Here is a 22,968-nt window from a genome sequence, read left to right on the forward strand (position 1 = left end):
AGGAGCGTGGAAAAGGAAAGGGGAGTTTCTTCTTTTATTTACAACGTATTTATCCATTTTATTTTTATTTATTTTTTAAGTCACTACTGTTACTATTACAAATGTTTTGTAGAAGCTGTTGATTAAAACTACCTGGAGAGATTAATTTGTAAAATGTTTTTTAAATTATTTTTATTTAAAATATATTAAAATAATATTTTTTATTTTTAAAATTTATTTTTAATATCATCGAATTAAAACAATAAAAAATTATTTTTTTGGTCAAATAGTGTTTTCCTTTCTTACTGTTGGGCAAGACGGCAAGCCAGTTTTGGTGGCCTTCGAGACATAGTAAATATCGAAGGCCCGAGACATCTTTTAACTCCAAAGCTAACTTTAGTTAGTTGTTTAGTAGCTAGTTTATTCTGAACTAAACTCAAAAAAATACAATGTGCTGCCTTTGATTTTTCCACAATCTTAGGTTGAGAATTAGGAAATAATCCTAGGATGCGCGTAATAGCAAGAGCACGTTTAATACATCTAAACGACCCTCACCCCTATGAACATATTTTATGTGTTTAACAGTGTAAACGATTATTTTTTAAAGTGTTTTTTATTTAAAAATATATTAAAATAATATATTTTTTTTAAAAAATATTAAATATTAGCAAATCAAAACGATTAAAAAAAAATATAAAAAAATAAAATTTTTTTTTAAAATAAAATTTTTTAGAAACATTATTTAGAACATAATTTCAAACAACTCATTTCCTAACGCGGACAAAACTATCAGGGGGTCGGATGGGATTTTCAGAGATAAGGAGTGGAGATCTAATTTCATCCAATTGTTTTTCTTAAGAAAACAATAGATTTGATTTTTTTTTTCTTTGAAGAAAAATGTTTTCAAAACAAATGGGAGTTCTTCTGTCTCAAGTGACACCCTTCTAGGATTAGTGGATACAAGATAGTCTACGAGTTGATTTTTTTTTTTTTGTGGAGATTTTGAACACATCGATTCCTTTTGATCACATATCGTTCACCAGTCAAAGTGGGGAATATTAGCCATAGTGGCATAGCACTCCTGCAAAGTTGTGCCTTGCGTGAGCTTCTCGACCAACCCACTTGCATGACAACGCCTCTTCTTCTCGTCTCTTTTCCCTGCCAAATGATAATAATAGCTCACACACTAGTTTTCCACCCTTCAAATAATTATAAATTTTAAGATTAAAGAATTTGCTTTCCGTGTCATTTCATGTTCGAGCCTCGTAGTTGTTAATATGATGGTCACTGGAGACTTACATGATTGTTAATTTTAGAATACGTGGGATTAATCGAGATGTACGTAAGCTAATCCGGACAACCATGTTAATTAAAAAAAATTATAAATTTACTTCTTTTTCTAACGAAGAGATCCTCAGATAGACTCCTACTACGTACTCGAGGTCAATGCATGTGTTGAGGCCACGTCTTTTTATTTATTTGTTTTTTTCAGCTATTATTTTTATTCTCTACGTATAAATACATGTTTAAACAAATGGAGGACGTGACCACTTTTAAAACAACTGTACTCGAAAATAAGGAAAAACAAAAAAAGAAGACAGAAAACTCACCAATGGACCCCTGCATATTACTTAACATTTTAAGAATGTATTAATTATGTTTAAAATCACAGTCACGCTTAGCCTTGGAATTAAAAACCGACCGATCAATCTGGATTCCAGGCATTAAATTAATCCATTAGCCTTGGAATTAGAATATATTAATTATGTTTAATATCAGATTTGACAGTTTGACTAAAGGAAATTTTTTACGATATTTCCATTAGCAATCTATTGGTACGTAAATTATTGAAAGATTTACGGATAAAAATAGTTTATTAAAAACAATTTATCAGTAATTTATGATTTGTTGATAATTTTATCAGTAATAAATATATCAATAAATTTATAAACAGATAAAGCATGCCACAAAAAAAATTTACTCGTTTTATTATGTTGGTATCTTCATCGGTAAATATAACAAAAAAAATTTTTTATACCAAAATTGAATTCTTTTAAAAAAAATTGAGGCACCAAAATCATATAATTTGTATTATTTTAAAAGTTAGAAAACAAAATGTATCTTTTTTGAAATTTTTGGAACACTACCTATATTTGATATCTTTTTTATTTTCATCTTTGTTTTTTTAATTTTATTTTTAAATAAAAAATAAAAAATAATTGATCTTAAATTAAAATTAAATTGTCTAAAATAAAACAATGGCTTGTAATTTGGATATGACAGCATGGCTCTGTTCACAATGACGAGCAAGGATAGACACCAAAACAATATCTTCAAAAGTATTTTTAAAATTCTTAATTTATCTCTGCATGCATTTTTTAAGATTTCATATGTTGCTTATGTTTGGCAAAATAATAGGGTCTTAGTGAGATTTATTATTATTTAACTGATAAATTAAAATATGCAAATAATAGACATAAGAATTTTTTAGCATTAAATAATCAATTTAATTTTTCATATAAAATATTTAAGAATATATTAATTACAAAAGTTCTTAGTTATTTCAATTATAATAATAATTATACTAGTTAAATTTATTTCACAAATCAAATATGATAATTTAATTGGTTATGCAAGACAAATTAATAAGATATATAAATTAGGATGTACAAATAATGTCTAACCAAGAAATTTTAGAGATCAAATTTAAAAAGAAATGATTAAAAAATATTATTTAATGCATTCATTCATTAAAGAATATTAAAATGAAAGCTTTTTTTAAAACAAACGGGGGCTAAACTTTTATTGCATCCTCCTCCGTTTATTTCCATCAACACCATATATGGAAACCTCTTTGAAAATACTAAAATCAAATTTTCTATATCGACGACTTTCCAAATCATTTGCACATACATGCAGCTTGTGTGTACTAACATCATTAATTACATCAATGTATATTTATTAATCATTTTAATACTAATAAAAGTTTTTATTTCATAATTTTGATATAGGGATTTGAACATAGTTTTGAAACCCGATCCGATTATTAATCCGGTCAAGTGATCGGGTCACGGGTCAGATGAGTTGACTCAGGTTGACCCGGGTCAACAAAAAAAAAAACTGAGGGCTGAGGTGACTGGGTTAGAGAAACTTGAAATTGGGCTATTAATGCTCTTTGGATTCTCTTCTTCTTCTTCTTCTTCTTCTGGTCAATGTTATCGCTTTCCTTCTCCACTTTATCATAATCTGATTCATCTGACTGCTCATGCAAGCTTTGCCTTTCTTCAATCGCATCCATTAAATGAAGTCCTCTTCCTGCACATTGAGAAGGATTTTAACGAAGTTAGCAAAACATTTAAGAAAGATGATTGGACTTTTAATAATGCTTTTGAATGCGAACAACACGGTTCTATTTGAAATCAGGCTATAGAAACAGAGGTGACCGGCATAAGAAAAGACAGAAATTGATGCAGAAATCGGGTTAGAGAAACATACCTGAGGGCTGAGGTGACTGGGCTAGAGAAATTGATGCAGAAATCGGGCTAGAGAAATCGATTGCAGCGAGTGAAAGAAGGATTATCGCAGAAATTAGGATGTTGGGCTGAAATTGAAATTGATGCCAGAAATGAATGAGAAAACGACCAAGAATAAAGAAAACAGAGAGTGAAAGAAGGAGATTCAAACCTTTTTCACAGAGATCAATGGTCAGACGTTCGCTGCTCCTCAGCTGAGTTTCAAAGACAAAGAGTAACATTAATTAGGTTTATTGCTTCATTCTTCTTCTGTCTTCAGTCTTCAGCGTTTTGGCATTTTAGATGGCAAAAAACTACGTCGTTTAATGACAGTGAAAATAAAAAAAATTGACCGGGTCTCACCCGGGTTTGGCCGGGTGGACCGGGTCCCGGGTTGACCTGCCGGGTCAACCTGGTTTCCCGGGCCAATTCCCGAGTGGGTTTTTGCCTCAACCCGGACCGGTCCCAGGCCCGGGTCGGCCAGGTCCCGGGTCGACCTGCCGGGCCAGTCCAGATTTTAAAACTCTGGATTTGAACATGACACAACAATAAAGTAACTCTCAATTTATGTCAGGAAAAAAAGAAAGACTCCAATCCAATACCAAATATGTTTTCAATACCAAAACCCTAAATGAGGAGGTTAGTAATTGTAATGTTAGTGATGAGAACGTTGATACCAGAGAAACAAGAAGTTTTGTGTGGAGGCATTTAAAAAAAAATTGATGAGGATGTTAAGGCAAAGTGTAATTATTATTCAAAGATGTTTTGTGAAAATCAAAATATGGAATAAATCATTTATTGAAACCATTATATGACTTGTAATAGGAGAAAACATCTTGATGTACAATAAAAAAATTTAACTTGGAACCAAGAAGTTTGTCCTCCTGTGGTTTCAGGTTCGAGCTTTATGGTTGTTGATGGCCACTGGAAGCTTACATGGTCATTAACTTTAGGGCCCGTGAGATTAGTCGAGGTACGCACAAGCTGGCCCGGACACCCACATTAAAAAAAAAAAATTAACTAAAAATATTTTCATGAAAGGAGAGATTCAAAAATTAGTTACATACATTTTTAATCAAGAGAATTCTCGGAGATAGCTTGCAAATGCAATTATTTTACATGAGAACCCACTTTCTATGGTGGAGCATGTTGGAATTTGGAGGTATTCGAATTTACTTCAACCTTTGTTCAATATTCTATGCCAAAATTATAAAAGTTTATGATCATGAGAGAGGAAGGACACTGCACAAGTGATAGAACAATGTTAGTAGAGTAGCAATTACAACATATATGTGGACTTCTAACTATCAAAAGATGGAGTTCATGCCTATTAGAACACATTTTATTCCTAAACTCCACATAGAGAAGGTAAATATGAATAAACTTTCGGAGGAAGACATGAATAATAGTACAAGCATTTGAAAAACAAGAACATGCACGAGACCCTGGAAAGTTCTACCGAAGCAGGCCTGACAAAGTTTCTTGTATTTCATCACTAATATTGACGCAACATATAAACGATGAGAAAGTAATTAGGCTTTTTCAAGTCTCGGATCGAAAGCTGTGCTTGTTTTCGTCAGAAATCAGGGCTTGACAGTTGACACAGTTTATTGTATTTCATCACTAATATTGACACAACATATAAACGATATGTAATTCGGAGGCCTAAATACGCCCACTTTGCCGAAACATTTGCGCTTTGGCCCAGATTATTGCCAAATTTTTGTATAATCGTATAGCTAATGATGCCTTGATAGATGAGCTGAATGATAAATTGCAAGTTAGTTCTTTGGTATTATATTGAGCTAGATGATTTAAAAGAATATATGCAAATAAAAGACATAAGAGTTTTTTAGCATTAAATAATCAATTTAATTTTTCATATAAAATATATAAGAATATATTAATTACAGAAGTTCTTAGTTATTTCAATTATAATAATAATTATACTAGTTAAATTTTGTTTCACAAATCAAATATGATAATTTAATTTGTTATGCAAGACAAATTAAGAAGATATATAAATTAGGATGTACAAATATTGTCTAACCAAGAAAGTTTAGAGATCAAATTTAAAAAGAAATTATTAAAAAATATTATTTAATGCATCCATTCATTAAAGAATATTAAAATGAAAGCTTTTTTAAAAAAAAATGGGGGCTAAACTTTTATTGCATCCTCCTCTATTCATTGCCATCAACACTGTCTATGAAACCCCTTTGAAAATACTAAAATCAAATTTTCTTTAGTCACACAGTAAACTCTCAAAATTACTGAAATACTTCTAATATAAAATGTTATAGATAATAATGTTGGGTTAATCAATCAATCTATCCTCATATGTTAAGCATATTCTCCTAAATGTTATTTTATAAACTAATATAAAATCGTGTTGGCTTGACTAAATTCATTTCCACTCAGTTACAAAGTCCGGTTTGTTTTTGCGTTTCAAAAGTGTTTTTGAAAAAAATTAAATTTTTTTTATTTTTTTTGCTTTAAATTAATACTTTTTAATGTTTTCAGATCATTTTGATGCGCTGATATCAAAAATAATTTTTAAAAATAAAAAAAAACATCATTTTGATGCATTTTCAAATGAAAAACATTTTGAAAAGTAACCGCAATCATATTCCCAAACATGCTTAAAAATCCATAACATTGTATCAACTTTTGTTTCTATGGAAACTTTCATATAAAATTAGGAAGATGAACCTTCAATTGAAATTTCACAATATAGGAGCCAATCTTAGTAAGTAAAGTAGCTAGAATGTCATGGTTAGTTGTTGCAGCTATGTCAAAAGCAAAACAAATGTTTACATGAGGAGAAGGTGTTAGAAATATTTGAAGGAGAAAAAGGAAAATATAGTCGAAACACATCTCATTCATATAATACTACTCTTCTAAAAGAGGAAGTCTCAATGTATTTGAACTTCAATTACAATACTTAACATGCGTATTTATACTAGTTTAGATATAAATCAAGAGACTCAAAAGGATAAAAACTCTTTAATAGTTATACATGTATATACAACAACTAAAAAACATTTTGAATGAAGAGTTTAGAATTAACTTCAACACTCCTCCTTAATTTTAAAAGTCTCGCAATTTTTGAAATTTAAAATGTGTTATAGTCATTATCTCATTGTAGCTGGATCGGCTTGCTGCCATCATTTTCTAGATCTTCTATCTTATCTTGAGAAGATCTCACTTACATCTTTATCTTAAAAATTCCTTTCATTATCGTTAGCTAATGGCATCTCTTTGCCATCTCTTCAATCTCTTTTTCTTTAGCAATTGTATTTGCTTAAAATGACTCAACTTAATTAAGTCATTTTTATTATTTTATGGCTACTGTCATATTTTTCTAGCAAAACATCTCACTTTCAAGATTTGGCTTTTCAAGTGGCCATTCTATTTTGACTCACTTTTCATCAGGTTGATGCCTTTTTCTTGTCATGGCTTAATGGCCATTTTTAATCTTTTTATGTAGGAAGAGTTCTCTCTTATTTTATTTATATACGGTCTGTTTTGGACCACACCTCATCTCTTGTGTAAGAAGTTGTCAGCCTACACCAAATCTTTTTTTTAGGCTTCTTCTATCTCTCTTGATGCAAGGTTCTAATTTTGTTATTAAACACTATCCTTCTATCTCTCTTGATGTAAGGTTCTAATTTTGTTATTAAACACTATCATCTTGCATCTTTATTATTATTATTATTTTTGGATATCACTAGTCCATCCACTCTATTTTGGGATTTTTCTCTAAAATCTTCACACATATTTTAGCCTCTTTAAACTCTTTGGATCGAACTAGCTTTGATATCATGTTAGAAATAATTGAAGGGGGAAAAGGAAGCATGGTGGAAACATATCTCATCTATATAATAGTACTCTCCTAAGAGAGGAAATTCCAATAGACTTTAAATGAAAATTTTAAAATTAATTCCAATAAAAGGATGGTAAGGTTAAGAGCAAGAGGAAACTGCCGGAGAGGAGAGAGCAAGAGGAAACTGCCGGAGAGGATAGAGCACGATTGCAATGAAAGAGAAGCCGCTAGAAAGGAGAGTATAAAGTGTTACGTTTAGGCAAAACTCTCAACTTGTGTGTGTAGCTTTAGCATAAACGAGATGATATGCCCGCGCGCTGCCGCGGGCTTATAAAACAAATGAATTTGATAGTGTTATAATTGTGAACCAGCGCTAGATAAGTAATAAAAATTAAAGGCATGATGGAGCAAATATTTCATGAAGAAAAAAAAAGTTGTGTTGGTGATCCAAAACTTAGAGACTGAACAAAATGATTTGTAGTAATTTACAGTGTTTTGTGAGGAAAGATACAGTGCTTTCGCCACATGATTTAGCTTTTCAGTTAATAAAAAGAAAAAAAAATTACAAAGCTAAATTCTCTACCAACTTAATATTAAAAAAAAAACCAACAAAGATAATTTTGGAAGGAAAAAAAACCCATGAGAAAAAACATTGTAGCAATTGACAATGTTTTGTGAGGAAAACTATAACGCTTTTCCCAATAAAATAAAATAAAAAACCATTTAGAGAAATATTGTAGCAATCCACAGTGTTTTGTGAGAAAAACTACAACTCTTTCCTCATATGATTTAGTTTTATTGTAATTATAATTCTTAACCAACTCAATATTAAAAAAAATCGACAAAGATAATTTTGAAAAAAATCATAAAAAAATCACATGGAAAAACACTGCAACAATTCACAGTGTTTTAAAGAAAAAAATTATAAAGCTAAATTCTTAATCAGCTTAATATTAAAAAAAAATCGACAGAGACAATTTAAGAAAAAAAAATAACAAAACAAACACCAAAAAAAGGAAAAAAAAATCATGTTGGAAACACTGTAGCAATTCACAGTGTTTTGTGATGAAAGCTACAGTGCTTCCCCACATGATTTAGCCTTATTTGTAATGACTTGTAATTGTAATTCACAAACAACTTAATATTAAAAAAATAAAATTGAAAAGGATAATTTGAAAAAAATTATAAAAAATACCATGTGGGAAAAAACACTGTAGCAATGAACAGTAATTTTCAAAAAAAGTTATAGTGCTTTCCTCATATATTGTAACTGTAATTTTTAACCAGCTCAATATTAAAAAATAAAATAAAATAAAAATAATTTTGGAGAAAAAAAAATCATGCGGAAAACACTGTAGCAATCAACAATGTTTTAAAGAAAAAAAATTACAAAACCAAATTCTCAATCAGCTCAATATTAAAAAAAAATCGACAAATATAATTTTGAAAAATAAAAAAATAAAATAGAAAAACTAAGTGGAAAAACATCACAGCAATCAACAGTATTTTAAAGAAAAAAATTACAAAGCAAAAATTTTAACCAGGTCAATATTTAAAAGGTAAAATAAAAAAAATAATTTTGAAAAAAAATAAATGAAAAATAAGAAAAATAAGAAAGTTGAAAAAAAAATTTGAAAAAAAAAAGAAAAAAAGAAAAAAAAAGGAGAAGAATCATTGTGGATTACTGTTGTAATCCACAGTGTTTTGTGTGTGGGGGAACAGTAAATCCCCCACACGGTTTAGTTATATGTATAATTTTCTTGCTGCGATGAAATATATGGAGAATCTTGCTCATTATTAATTGCATATGATGATTGCAAGCGTTGGCGTCGGGTAGTCATGTATGTATAAAATCTAGTTAAAAAAAAAAACTTTGGAAAAAGCTTAACATGAAATTAGATAAAGAAATGGTGCAAGGAAAAAGCGATAATAAAATTGAGTGAAGACTTAGAGCAGAAACACTAACATGATAGGTATAAAATCAATCATTGAAGTTGTATAAACGTAAGGGTTTTATATTAATTAGAAAAATTTTGTTTTTTCATTTAATTTTTTCATATTGGATTTGTTTTTTATTTAGTTATCATACTTTTATAACATAGATTATATATCGGACGGGTTAACTTAATTGACTCTTTTTTTTCTTTTTCTTAATAAATTTTTTTTTCTAATTGCATCATTTATATTGGCTTGATTTAAAATTAGATTTCATGATTAATTTATTTTTTCTTTGCATTATATTATGTCGATCAAATGATTTGAGAATAGTGTTCAAATCGTAGACCTAAATTGACTTCTTTTTGTTTGTGTTTTTTTTTTCTAATTCCAGCAGTCAACACTTGGTTCATTCCATATGTTCTGATGGTTGATGTTTTATAGCATGTTTACTGCTTCACTTACAGAAAGTGTAATTGGAGCAGTATCAACAGCAGGTGTTGCCTGGAAATATTCAAGGAGCTTGCATGGTAGTCCACTGCCTCCTCACTCTATTTTTTATTGTAAATATAGTCTTAGAATTGAATGTGTCCAGTAACTTAAGGATGAAAGAGGATTCGAATTTTATTATTTCGATTGAGCCACATCACAATGATTTCTGTTTACAGTTGCACATGTTAGTTTATCTTTTAGTGAAACCTATTTCTACTGTTGATTGCTTAGTAACTTGCAAGAGATTTCTACTTTTGGGAATTGTGTTTTAGGCAAATCTAGTATGCTTTAAATATGCATAAATATGATTTATAGGGACATAGAAATTATAGGACAGTGGTATCATATTCTCAGCCTTCTTGTCTTTTTTGTTCCTTTTTCTTTACATGTTAAGAGTTTTATTGGTGGAGATATCTTGGCCTTAAGATTAAGGTTGTTGATTTTGACATTTGAACCCTAGTCAAAAAACATTTTTTAAATTTATTTTTTTACAATTATCTCGGTTTCATGATCAAGCTCATGGGCCCTTAAACACTGGATTTGCATTTTAATGAAACCTCGTGAGAAAGATAGTTACAGCACAATAATGCATAAACAAAATCCAGCGTATCAAATATTTATTTTCTATATTTTTTGTTATTATCTAAAAAACATTGTAGGAGTGGATTAGCATATTAGAAAATTAGCATATTAGGCCAGCTTTAGCAGGTTAATTAACTTGGTTTTTGCCATCGTCAACATATAACGATAATGATGACTCAAGTAACAAATTCAATATTTTTTTTTGTTAACCAAGTCTGATAAACTTTGATTTAACTGATAAAAAGGACATGAAAAAAAAAATTTGTGGTGTAATTGCAACACCAGCTAGAGAATTTACTATAAGTGAAGAAAGAATAATGAATGTTGTCTATCAATTTATTAGAGTTGTCATTTTTAAGCTGTGAGCATTTTGCAAACAATTTTGTTGGAAAAAATTAAATCCTTTTTTGAATACATATCCAACAACTTTGTGCTGTTAGTTCCATTTATTACATTTTATGTTAATTCACTAAAATTATGGGTTTATCTGATTACCAACATTTGTTATAAACTGCATCTTTATCTAAGGTAACAGGAATGTTATAAATTATGGGTTTAGCTGAATTATCAAATTAACAACTCCTAGCTGTAAGAGCACCCTGACATTTATCTATGATATTTTTTATTCCCTTTTGTCCGACGAAAGCATTGTTTTGTGGTTTGCTGATAACTTCTACTCAAATTTAGTACCATGCTTGTCGAGGAAACTTGCATATTTAGATTGCTGTAAAGTATCTAGTAATTGAATTTTTCAGGTCTGTGGGGGTGGGGTTTTATTATATGATTATGATTGTGATAATGTGAAATGTATATGTTATTGAAGGAATGACAAATAAGAAAGTGAATAGAAGCCCCTGCTCTGATTATTTGTTTTCTGTTTTTCTTTGCTTACATACCCTTGGTCCAGCCTGTCTTGAGGAATGAGCAATTTATCATTTTTGTTTGTTCGTTGGTTGTATTCTATACGTTTTGTCAACGTGCCTTGGTCTGTCAGTTGTATTTATGTTTTGTAGTGGTTCATTGCTTCCCTCATTTATGTTACGCACTTAATTTATATCTTTTGGCTGGCAAGCCCTATCTTACAATTCATGTCCGCTTGAATGAGGGATGTGGGTTCCATGTTGCTAGATCTCACACGATTCTTCTCAGATGTTAATCTCTAGCAGCTAGGTGTTTGTTTGGGTTGATAAGCTGTGGAAATATTAAAAGTTTGGTGGCAGCTTTTATGATATTACTGAGTTTGGGATAATTTGATTTAAGGCAATATGACACTGTGATGTAACCATGAAAAGAGAAGTTTTAGGTTTTGTATGCATGGAAATTTGTTTGTTTGTTCCCCACTGGCTCTGTTTTTTTCCCGAGACATAGACCGATCAAAGACTTGGCATCTCCTTCAACTGAGGTTCTATCCCAAAGTAAATCTGATCTGAAACCTTGTGTTTTGGGTGAGGTCAGATCTGGCATGGTTTCTTGTTCGATCCTCCCATGTCCTAGATTAAACAATGCTTTGGTGTAAAAAGTGTTGTGTGATGGACGGTACATCATGTGAAAATTACGTGCTGAAATGGCGTCTAAATTTTATGGAATTATTGCTTTCAAGGTTAGTTGAATAGCATATCCTGTCTAAGACCGGCTTAATAGCTCGAAAATAATTTACTTTTAAAACATGAAAAAGTATATTATTGACAGTGCCATGAAAAAATAAATTGAACTTAACACATAAATTTAGCTAACATGTAAAACATGAAATATTACTATTTCATTAGTACCGACCGTAGACAAAGAATTGTAGACATACACGCTTGGAAATGGGGAAAAGTAACAAATAACTTGAGAATAAAAGGCTTACTTGTCCTGTGCAAGCGTGATGGTTGTTCTTAACCAAATAGAAACGCAATATCTAGCTGCAGTAGCAGACTTTTAAGAGAGACGGAGCAGAAGCAAGACACCGAATCAGTAGGAAAAACACCAAAAGCTGAATATCGTCTGCCAGGCACAATTGCAAAATAATAAAGAACAAAAACTGGGCACAAAGCAGGACAACCAAACCAGACAACACAAATAAAAAAATCAGAGAACTGAAAAAAAAAAAGCCTTAACTTGAAGAAGAATTGAAAATGTTGCATCTATAAAGTTTGAAGTCTGCATGCACATGCTAGATACAGGCATGACAAATATATAAAATAGACGATGATATCCTCCAACCAACAAAAGAGAAAAAAACAATATGGAAGTAAAAATGATTAGGATCCAACAAAAGAAGCAAACAGACGACTCCAACAACTAAACAAATTAATATCCAACAACAGCACAAATGAATCCCAATATCATCTGTTTTCTATTTCCATATGCTTGCTGACCTTTACACATCACAGTATACTAAAAATAGGAACTCAGTCTTCTCATTCTCAAGATGCCAAGGACAACGTAACATCATCTGACAAATTTATAAGTTATTGATCGTGGCTCTCTCAAACCGGGAGAACCATTTTCAAAGATTAAATGAGCTGAATTATCAATTGAAAAAAAATAAGAGAATGGAACTGATCAAAGACCTAGCATCTCCTTCAACTGAGGCTCTACCCCAAAGTAAATCTAAGTAAATGTAAACTCAATGCTTTAAAGTAAAATATCAAATTATGTGATGTATGGCCCATTTCTTTTAAATCAAAATGCTAAATTCTTAAGTCAATGTTTGGCTTTTTGTTGATTAGAGAAATCTCCTCGGGCTCCACATCCATAAATATGCATTGAACTCTATAATTCAATTGAAGGGAAACCTGAAAAAAAAGCTAGCAAATTATTAACCCCATCGACATGCATGTATAAGTGTTGAAATGGAGGTAGTGTGGCTGATAGTTTTACTGTGGTTGTTGTGTATGTCAATAGAGATCTGAAAATTTCATGCATGTGACTGAAAATGTGAGCATCACTAACATGTATTATGGGAACCTAGCAAAGTGGAACCTCCTATGTTTGACATCACAATCACCAGCCATTAAATTTTTAAAGCAAAAAAGAAAGCTATGACTGGAATCGGCAATTTTCACTAAGTTTTTAATCAGTGGTCCCATGATTCAAATAATTATTAGCCTCTCAGTTCAACATGATAAACACTCAAATCCAACACTGGTGCAATACTATTGAAAGGCTAGCCACCAGAATTTCAATGAAATTCGTGTAAGAAGGGGAAGAAAGTTATGCATAAGATGACACATGATCCCCTGCCTCAAACGTTGGGGTATGATTGTAGCTGGTTAAATCTCACTTTGGGTAATCAGAGCATGTCGGGGTCATCCTTAATTGAGGCAGCCCTTAAAATGCCAGGAACATGACAACACGACCACACCGAAGTTTTTTATTGGACAAAGCACAACCAAAACAGTAGATGGTAACAAATGACAACAAAATAGAAGATGCTGACAAACAAAAAAAGAAAAAGGGAAAATCAAAACAGCAACAACACGGTAAAAGCAATTGAAAAGGGAGAAAAGAACCAGAAAGATAGATGAATGGAAAGGTAGATAGATGAATGGAACAGCAAACCACAAAACAAAAACATCTCGTAAACTCAACAACCATAGCAGAATAAGAAAATGAACAACACTTTAAAAGATAAAGAAACCGAGGGCAATGCTTACCAAGATGCAGAGAGCAGAAGAGTCTGAAGTTTAAAAGGTGGATGAGCAAAGATGACCAAAGGCCCCTGTGGAACACATGAACAGCAAATAAAATCAGCCTCAAAAGACAAATGGCAAACCAATTAAACAATCAAAACAAATGAGAATGCAACAACCAGCAGGAAAGGCAATGGAGAAAAAACAAAAGAAAGTGCAACAACCAGTGGCCAAAGAAATATAGACTTGAATCTAAAAGAAACCAAAAAAACATCAATAGCCTACTGCAAACCTTGGAACCCACCCGCAAGAAAAAAGATTGCCATAATAACTCTCCAGAACTGATATTTTACCACCCACAAAACAGCATAAAGGAAAAGCCAAAAACACCACCGGTAGAAATCCATTGAGACAGACAGACTAAAAGAAAAAACATTTGGCTGCAAACTAAAAAGGAACAGGGAATATAGAATTTTTGGTCAGATAAAAACCAATCACATGCAAGGAAAACAAAATCTTATCTGTAACAAACGTGACACTATTTCCCAAACAAATCACAGCAGCTCTCCTGAGTGACAGCAAGCAAGTGTTATTAATGATATTACTGCCCCACTTATTTAATGCACAGATTGTCAACAAATCACAACAAATACAGGCTGAACAAATAGTACTGTCTCACTTATTTAATAATGCACAAACCCAGAGAAAGGATATGCAGGTTAAACAAATAATAATGCACAAATCAAAAGAAAGGATATACGGCCTGAAAAGAAAACTGTTACAATCCACAGTAAAATGAGTCTGAATGAACAGTATTTTTATAACATGATTTAGTTTCTTTGTTAATGTAATGTTTTCAAATTTTAAAGTTATTAATGCATTTTGGGTCAAGTTTGGGCCGGGTAGAGCAATATTCATAACTTACTTAAAACCCCATTTTTTCCTTTGAGTTTTATCCGAACCCAGTTGGGTAAAACAAACTCCTATCCATCAAGTCTATGTCTATCAGATTTGGGTGGAATTACAACCCCTCAATGGGTGGAATTGTATTGATTATGGTTTGCTGGCTTCGATCTATGTTGATTGTGCACTGGATGTGTTAAGATTTTATGGCTTGGATCCCTGTTGTGAACGGTGCTGGTGGTGGTGTTATTACTGACTGGGAGGACATGAGCTGAGCTGGGAGGTTTCTCCAGATTCATATACCATTCCTGGGGGGCAGAGCGTGTTAGCTGCTGGAGATAAAAAGGACACGTGAATAGGCTTTGTCCTCGAATTGAGTATTAGTACTGTTTTGTAGTGGAGGTGGTTGACCTTTAATTTCAGTTTTTCTAATCAAGACTCCATGAGTTATTACGTAATTACGTAAACAATATCAGTGATTTTGATGCTTCCTCTTGCTTCGCTGCTGCTCTGTAGTCTTTCAGTGCGGTTGCTTCTTTCTGTATTTAAATCTAGGATTTCGGAACTCTTGCTTTTAATTTGACTTGTATGGTATATTCAATTCCGAGAGGTTTTTTTCTTCATTTCCTTGCTTTGCTAAATTTTTAATATTATTATAATGATTATTTTTTAAATTATTTTTTATTTAAAAATATATCAAATAATATTTTTTTTATTTTTTTAAATTTATTCTTAATTTCAGCACATCAAATCGATCTAAAAACACTAAAAAACACATTGCCTAACTACTTCATATCAAAATAATTTTTTTAAAAACACAATACCACCTCAAAAACAAACACTACCGAACTATTTTAAAAATATTTAAAAATAAAAAATATTTAAAAATATAATTACATTTATTTTTCAAAATATTTTTCATCTAAAAATATAATAAAATAATATTTTTTATTTTTAAAAATTATTTTTAATATTCATTCATCAAAACAATCTAAAAATATATATATAAAAAAAATTAAAATTTCATGATAGCGTTTCCAAAAGGTTTCTTCGTATCTATAGGAGACAGCAACGGGCTAGTATTGGTCAATTTGACCTGCAGGCGGCAACGGCATATAGCATTCTGCTTGTTGCAGCACGCCAGTATCTGGATATGAAGTTACTCCAAGGCAAAAAAGGCACTAACAATGACATCTGCCCCCAATAAATGATCTTATTAACGGAATTTCAAAATATAGAAGTAATTGTTCGTGAAGATGCGCCCGTGACAAAGGTTGGCCATGCCAAGCAACGGTGCATATAATAATAATAATCAAAGAGCATTTGCTAGAAGTTGGGCAATTGTTAACTTATTCAAGGAAAAGTAAGTGGCACCCAACTGTTCAGAGCTTAGCGAGAAGCCCATTCTGGATTGGCTTTGCAGCTACCACATTGTCCTTGAGATCCAGATCAGATGCACTTGGAGGGACATCAACCGCCGGTGAGCTATTAAAGAACCCATATGGCTGCATCACGAACAGAATCAGAGCAGCAGGATCACAAAGTTTGCCTCATTGGTAAAGAACTTGTACTTTAACTCCATAAAACATGTAAGAATCGCTTTAGAAGTGCAATAATGTATGAAAATAGATACTGTTATTACTGAGATGAGTAAAATACCATAAGCATAAAACCAATTCGTTCCACCGGCATGACAGGCCAGTCTTCTAGCCGAGGAATGTGTGTAACACCAAATACATACCTGCAATATTTGATATCATGATCAGAAAGATCTCTCATATGTGAATAAACCAATGATCTGATGTATTTGCATGGCAAATGATGCTTAGCGTGCTGTATTTTCAACACTTTTTGGTAGTTCGTTAATACCCTATTGTATTATTTATCCAAGACAAAGTGTATGCTGCTGCATCAGATATACAAAAGCACGTCTAATATCCAGTGTAGAGTTTCGTGATAGAAAATCAGGATATTATTTCCATAATCAAATTGATAGTGCCAATACAAAATGAAATTGTTTCTCTTATAGAAACAAGAAATATCGGTAAGCGGACTGACCAAAGAACTACATCAGTTTCTTCAAGTGATCGATTTTGCTTCACCCAAGTAGCCAATCCCTCACCAACACGTGGATTCTGATTAGGAAACTCGCCTCCAGGATACATTTCATCACGTGCATATGGCGTAACCCAAAGGTTATGTTTCAAGAAAGCAGCTCTTCTCAAGAATTTTGCCTCAGAACCAGCTAGCGGTAAACAGTTTGAACCAGGCATCAGCTTGTAACCTGTTAGCTGCCCGCTCCGGTTGACAGTTCTTGTGTTTCTGATCTGATTTTATGAAATGAGGAGCACAAACCAAAACAATCAAAGATGGGAATAAATAGTAAAAGATATGAACAAGTCCTCCCCAAAAAATAGACCAAGAAACAACAGTTTAAAAAAGACAGTAGCAAAAGATGACATCCTTTCAATTTATACAACTAGAACAGCTGCAAATTAACTAAACGTTAGTATGCATACCTTCCAGGAGACAAAAGTAACGAACATATTGTTCAGTCAAAGCAAATCCGACAAGAATTTGCATGTTTAAGCACAAAAAATTCATGCACAATCCAATTTTTCAAATGAAATGTGAAATTCCAAGACAAACATCATGGCAGTATGAGCACTAAAAGTTGTTTGACGTTGATACAGGATAACAAGTGAAGCAAACTAAATTTTTCTCCCAATTTGCACCCAAAAATAATAAAAAAAATCATTATGGAACATAAACCAAAGCATAATTTTATTAAGGATATAGCCTAGTAAGCAGAACGTCTGCTTCCCCAACAGTTATGTTATTTGAAAATAAATTGAATTGTGCATGGGGGCATGCTAATCTCAAGACATTGCACCAATCCAATCAACCTTACTGTCCCGGGACCTGTTTAGGAGTGTGGTAGAGGTTGTTTTTCAAAGTGCTTTTCGCTTAGAAATGCATCAAAATAATATTTTTTATTTTTTAAAATTTATTTTTGACATCAGCACAAACAAAACCAAAACGATCCAAAAACACACAAAAATAATAATTTGAAGCTAAAAACAATTTCAAAAGCACCGTTGGACTACAATGACAAACAAGGCCTCACTCTCTGCATATTGCCAAAATCAACCTTCACAGTGCACACTATGACCATATGACAAATATTACAATTTACCCAAAATGACAAGGAGTCACAATGGCGGCAGAAGTACTTACAATCCAATGGCGAGCAGATAATGGATTACAATCTCGCATTGCTTGTAACTCAGATCTGAGCAGTTCCTCTTCAGCATAGAATGCATTGTTATGGACATTATCCTTTCCTGGCTCTTCAATTTTAACATTCACCTCAACGACCTATAAGAAGTTAGATAAAGAAAGTAGACATCCCTTAGCGAGCATGAAAACATAACAGCAGTGGAGATTAATTTAGTCACTTGGAATACAACTCTGTAATGGGACAGAAGAAGAAAACAAACTCTATTTGAATTAGTTAATTTTCTTTTACTTTGATATACTGTACTGCGACTTGGTCTTCATCACACATTTTTTTAATGATATTAGATCATATAGCCTGGAGAGAGGGACCAAAAGAAAAAAGGAAGGGACGTAGAAAAAATAAATAAATCAAGACAAGCCCAGATTCCGGTGGACAATTTCAGCAAATGCTAAGCATAAAGAGTTCGAGAAACCACAACAATAACAAAATATCCAAAGATAGCCAATGTAAGAGACACCTGATATTCTGCCTACTGAAAAGAACCAGCATCCCTGTTAATAAATCAGGAAAGCTGCTTGAACATAAAACTCAAATATCAATATTCCAACTAATAACATGTGTCCATGAGCCATAAAATTGCCTAGAATTTACCCTGTAGCACCCGTGATTTTTCCCTCTCAAACTACTCAAATGAGGAAGTTACAAACAGACTCAATCTTGGAGAAGCCATCTAGCACATTCTATCTTGACCAACCAAACCTAAATTAACATTAAATCATGAAAGAATGACCAACAGCCTTCAAGAACGCTACCACTATAGAACATATTGATGAGTACTCAAACGACCTCCCAGAAAGAGCAACTTATGGGGACAGAGAAGAGCCAGAATTAACTAATCCTTCAAAATGTCAGAATGCAGTAGCTCTTATTCACAAAAGAAATAAGGATTTAATTGATCATAAGAAATATTAAAATAAGCCTATCACAAAAATTGCAATATTACAGTGGATCAGAGACTTACCTGATTGAATGTTTCACCAGGTCTACAATCAACAGCCATATCCATACGTGCCACAAAAAAGTGTTGATGGACAGGTGCGTACAATCCCGGAGCAATTGTTGTTCCATATTTTCGAGTTTCTCCAGGTGGAAGTGCTCCTAAGCTAAGAATTCCAGTTAGTTTAACCTCGGCTTCAATTTTTCCATCCTGAAAGAAGGAATGACTACAGGCATTATGAATACATTAAGGAACTATCTTTTGACAGCCTCAAGGAAAAAACTCTAAAGAAGATAGCAGTAAACTGTAAAAGCACTGCAATATTCCTCACTTGAAAACAACCCCATTTTTCCATCAAGATGGTAGCTGAGCATCACAGCCACATTCAAAGAGCTTTGCATAACACATAAGATAAAACTACTATCAAGAAAAGACTGAACGATCAAGGATTTATGTAAAGCAAGCAGATTATACCACCAATTGACTGACTTGCCTGATAAAAGTGCCAGAAAAATCCATACTCATAATTAGCAACAGTGCACACAAAAGACACTGAAAGCCTTCTAGAACGTCGGACTTCTGCTAATCCTGTTCTCCAATCCTGATGCTTCCATAAGATCCCATGATCCTCTTCATGTAAACAAACACAGTTCTCAATCGTTTCAACACCTCCTGTGAAATTTGTAAAGTGTGCATCGAAGTACTTTATATAGCCTAAACAATCACAACCCTGCAACGTCCACTTTATTCAGTTATTGAGTAGCATAACATGGATTCTAAAATTTTAAACTGATGGAAGAAAGTAAAAAGGGAGATGATAGAAGAAAATAATTCTCACCTTCTTAAGAGAATGTGCATTTTTACCCAGTCCATCTTCTCCAGCATCAAATGCATTCTTCCTATAGTGTGGGTCATTAGGATCTCCATAAGGGACCACCATCTCAACAAAACTTAACCTGTGAGCCACAGGTCTCCGACCTCGACCATCATCAACATATGCAACAGAATAGATGACTAAGCCCTCCCTGGGTGTGAAACCAATACGAAAATTCCACTGCCAAGGAAAATGAGAGCAGAAAAGAATACTGATCAGTTGATTTGTAGCACTTGGAGAGTTAGTTATGTAGCTCTACAAACAGACAAGCACCTTCTGCCATTCGATGAAGTGTCCACTGACACGAAAACTTGGACCTTCAGGTTGAATGATCTGTAGAGGTTTAATATCACTTCTATCAACACCTCCTCGAGTTTCGCCTGAAGTATAATTTCTCAATGGATCAGCAGGCGGTAAGGGAATCAGTTTACGGTCTTCAAACTCAATCACGACCATATTTTGCATATCAACAAGAACATGGATTCCTTCAACCGGGCGGGCATAACCATTTTCCATAGGGCAATCACTCTCAGTTCTGCAAAAGATAAGAGGTTTAGCAAGCCTGCGGCTAGGAGCATCAGAATCACTGTGATATCCAGCACACCTGGAAAAAAAATTGGGAACACCCAAAATATTATAATGATTGCAGGGGGATACACTGGAACATAATTTTACAGAGATAATTGATGTCAGTGCCAACAAAGAAACTAACCACGGGTCCACCATCACAAGATCCATGTCGTCAATACCCCTCTTTTTCATTGCCTCGCGAAATGGAGGGAAATCTTTCACCACAGCTTCGCATTCAGCATATTCCACAGCATCCTGTAATTTTGAAGCAAATGAAAAGGTAGAATCCATTATGTGTATTATTCTATTTAAGATCACAGCAAAAACTACCTCAGATTTTTTTTTTCCAGGATTCATACAAGTACCCCACTGCCGCATAGCGATTTCAACAGACCCAACTGGAACTTTCTTCCTATTCTGATTATGTTATAACCTTAACCTAACAGTTGATCATTTAATATGTAGCCCATACATGAAGAGTGGTCGTTAGAGACAGGAGCTATCAAAGATGCATTACAAAATCTTTTTAAAAAGGCCAGGCACTCCTGTAAAGTTCAAAATGTTTCACATAATTCACCCTGTTTCCAACAAATTTAAATTTATGTCATTATCACAGACAAGTGACAAAACTTAACCAAGTATAAAATTCTTGATGAAAATTTCATTTTTTTAGCACAGCAGCCAGAGCTAAAAAAGGGTACTTTACATACCATGGGAGGCTGAACATTCGGAACAACTTCAGATGAAATGACTTTGCCCCTGTGGTGGCCACCTCGAGTTGTTGCACGAACTTCTGCCAGTTCAACAATCCATATGCTTGTCTCATTTGACCTTTTGCTGTAAACAACAAGTCTTGCTCGTCTCGGAGGAAGTTTAGTGGGAATCACTGGTCCACCTTTCGTTCTGGGAAGTAATGAAGGCTGGAAAGGAGGAAAGAAATACGCATCTGCCAATGCAACCACGTGCTTGACAGGCTCCACCAAAACTACTTCCACAAATCGCATGCTATCCCTCACCTGCCAAAAAAAAAAAGGAGTGAAGTAAACAGTTAATAAATTCCTTTATGAAATCAAAGTTAGTATAAGTCATAAACTTAGTTTAATTAAAACCTCAGGGGTTGCTCCAGCTGCCCTAACAGTTGCCACTGCAACAGAAATCTCAGCAGCAGTTAGTGGTTCTAAAGGGTGGCAGGTTTGCGCCCTCGTCATTATCGTAATCCCTGTCCAAAAAAGATTAAAGATGAGACGAGAAAAAAATGGAATAATTTTCAGAATGCAAGTGTGTTGAGTTACCTTTAGTATTAGGATCAGGTGAGAGGGAGGAAACAGGACGGATCAGGGAAACCGAGGTGGGTGATCTCTTGGTGATGGGATCCTGGGAGGGATCGGTCCAGCTCTGCAAGACCCCATCTGCTGCTGCTGCTTTTCCAGCAGCAGACGCAAAGGAAGTAGGCGTCGCCTTTTCCTGAGCTGTGGCCATTGTAAAGGGTTAGCAAGCTCACCGTAATAACTGTCACTGTAGTATTTCGCTGTCATACAGCAAAAAAATTCTACAACTAAAAATTGTGTAGCTCTAGCTAGCTAGCAAAGGTAAGGTAGGATTCAATTAGTTGAGTGATTTGATTCTTCACCTAAACTTTCTCGACTTCTTGCTCAAGCCCTTTCCTTCTCTTTTTTATACGATACCGAGAAAGAAAGAAGATGGATTGGTGCGAGTGAGACCGAGTTGAGTTGAGTTGAGTTGAGTGAGAGAATAAAGAAGGATGAGGATTTTGCTTTAAGATTTAATTGCCTACAGTACCCCCACCCTACCTACCCCTTATTTTCCTAAATTTTACACTCTGACCCTGGTGCTGCTGCATTATTGAAAATCTTGCCGTGTCCTTTTATTATTATTATTATTATTTATCATAGTATTTAAAAAAACAATTAACTGCACCACATCGGCAATAAAAGAATCTATGCATATTATTTGCAGCAGCTCGTTTTATTAATTTTTAGATTTTTTAAAATTATTTTTTTTAATGTTTTTTAATTTTTTAAATTTACTAAGATTTAAAATATTTTTTTAAAAAATATAATTTTAATACATTTTCAAATAAAAAAATATTTTAAAAAGTAACTTTTAATCTCAATCACTGTCTAAAAAATTTTAAAAATTTTAAAATTGCTTTTTGTACTTTTATCCAGTCTCATTTTTATAATTATAATTTTTTTAATTTTTTTGTTGAGCTGTTCCATTTTTATAATCTTTCACGTTTTTGGGATATTATCATGTGGTAGCTAGGCTCCAACCAGAAAACGGATTATTGTCGGTGAATTTGGTATGACATTTATGATTCCTCGCGTCAAAATTCAAATGTATAATAATTGAGTAATGGTCAAAATTCAAGATTTCAAACCTTGAGAGCCATTGTTTGCGGGATAAAACCTCAAGGCTG

General features: G+C 33.1%; 1 protein-coding gene across 2 annotated transcripts; it reads right to left on the reverse strand.

Annotated features, from left to right (window-relative positions):
- Window positions 1-16,041: 16,041 nt before the first annotated feature.
- On the reverse strand, window positions 16,042-22,328 carry LOC7492380 (amine oxidase [copper-containing] zeta, peroxisomal). 2 transcript variants are annotated; one of them, XM_002314564.4, is made up of 13 exons: window positions 22,159-22,328; window positions 21,821-21,997; window positions 21,638-21,747; window positions 21,239-21,544; window positions 20,671-20,783; window positions 20,232-20,562; window positions 19,923-20,138; window positions 19,578-19,814; window positions 19,109-19,294; window positions 18,084-18,224; window positions 16,905-17,173; window positions 16,506-16,587; window positions 16,042-16,351 (listed from the first exon to the last, which is right to left on the reverse strand). In XM_002314564.4, exons 3-13 carry the CDS (start codon window positions 21,734-21,736, stop codon window positions 16,229-16,231), a joined length of 2,103 nt encoding a protein of 700 aa, XP_002314600.1. In that variant the 5' UTR covers window positions 21,737-21,747; window positions 21,821-21,997; window positions 22,159-22,328; the 3' UTR covers window positions 16,042-16,228. The 2 variants fall into 2 exon arrangements, with proteins under 2 accessions (XP_002314600.1, XP_024466626.1); XM_024610858.2 differs by having other exon boundaries at window positions 21,821-22,296.
- Window positions 22,329-22,968: the final 640 nt, after the last annotated feature.

This window comes from Populus trichocarpa, chromosome 10 (genome assembly GCF_000002775.5).
Source record: "Populus trichocarpa isolate Nisqually-1 chromosome 10, P.trichocarpa_v4.1, whole genome shotgun sequence".
In the NCBI taxonomy this organism is placed as follows: Eukaryota; Viridiplantae; Streptophyta; class Magnoliopsida; order Malpighiales; family Salicaceae; genus Populus; species Populus trichocarpa.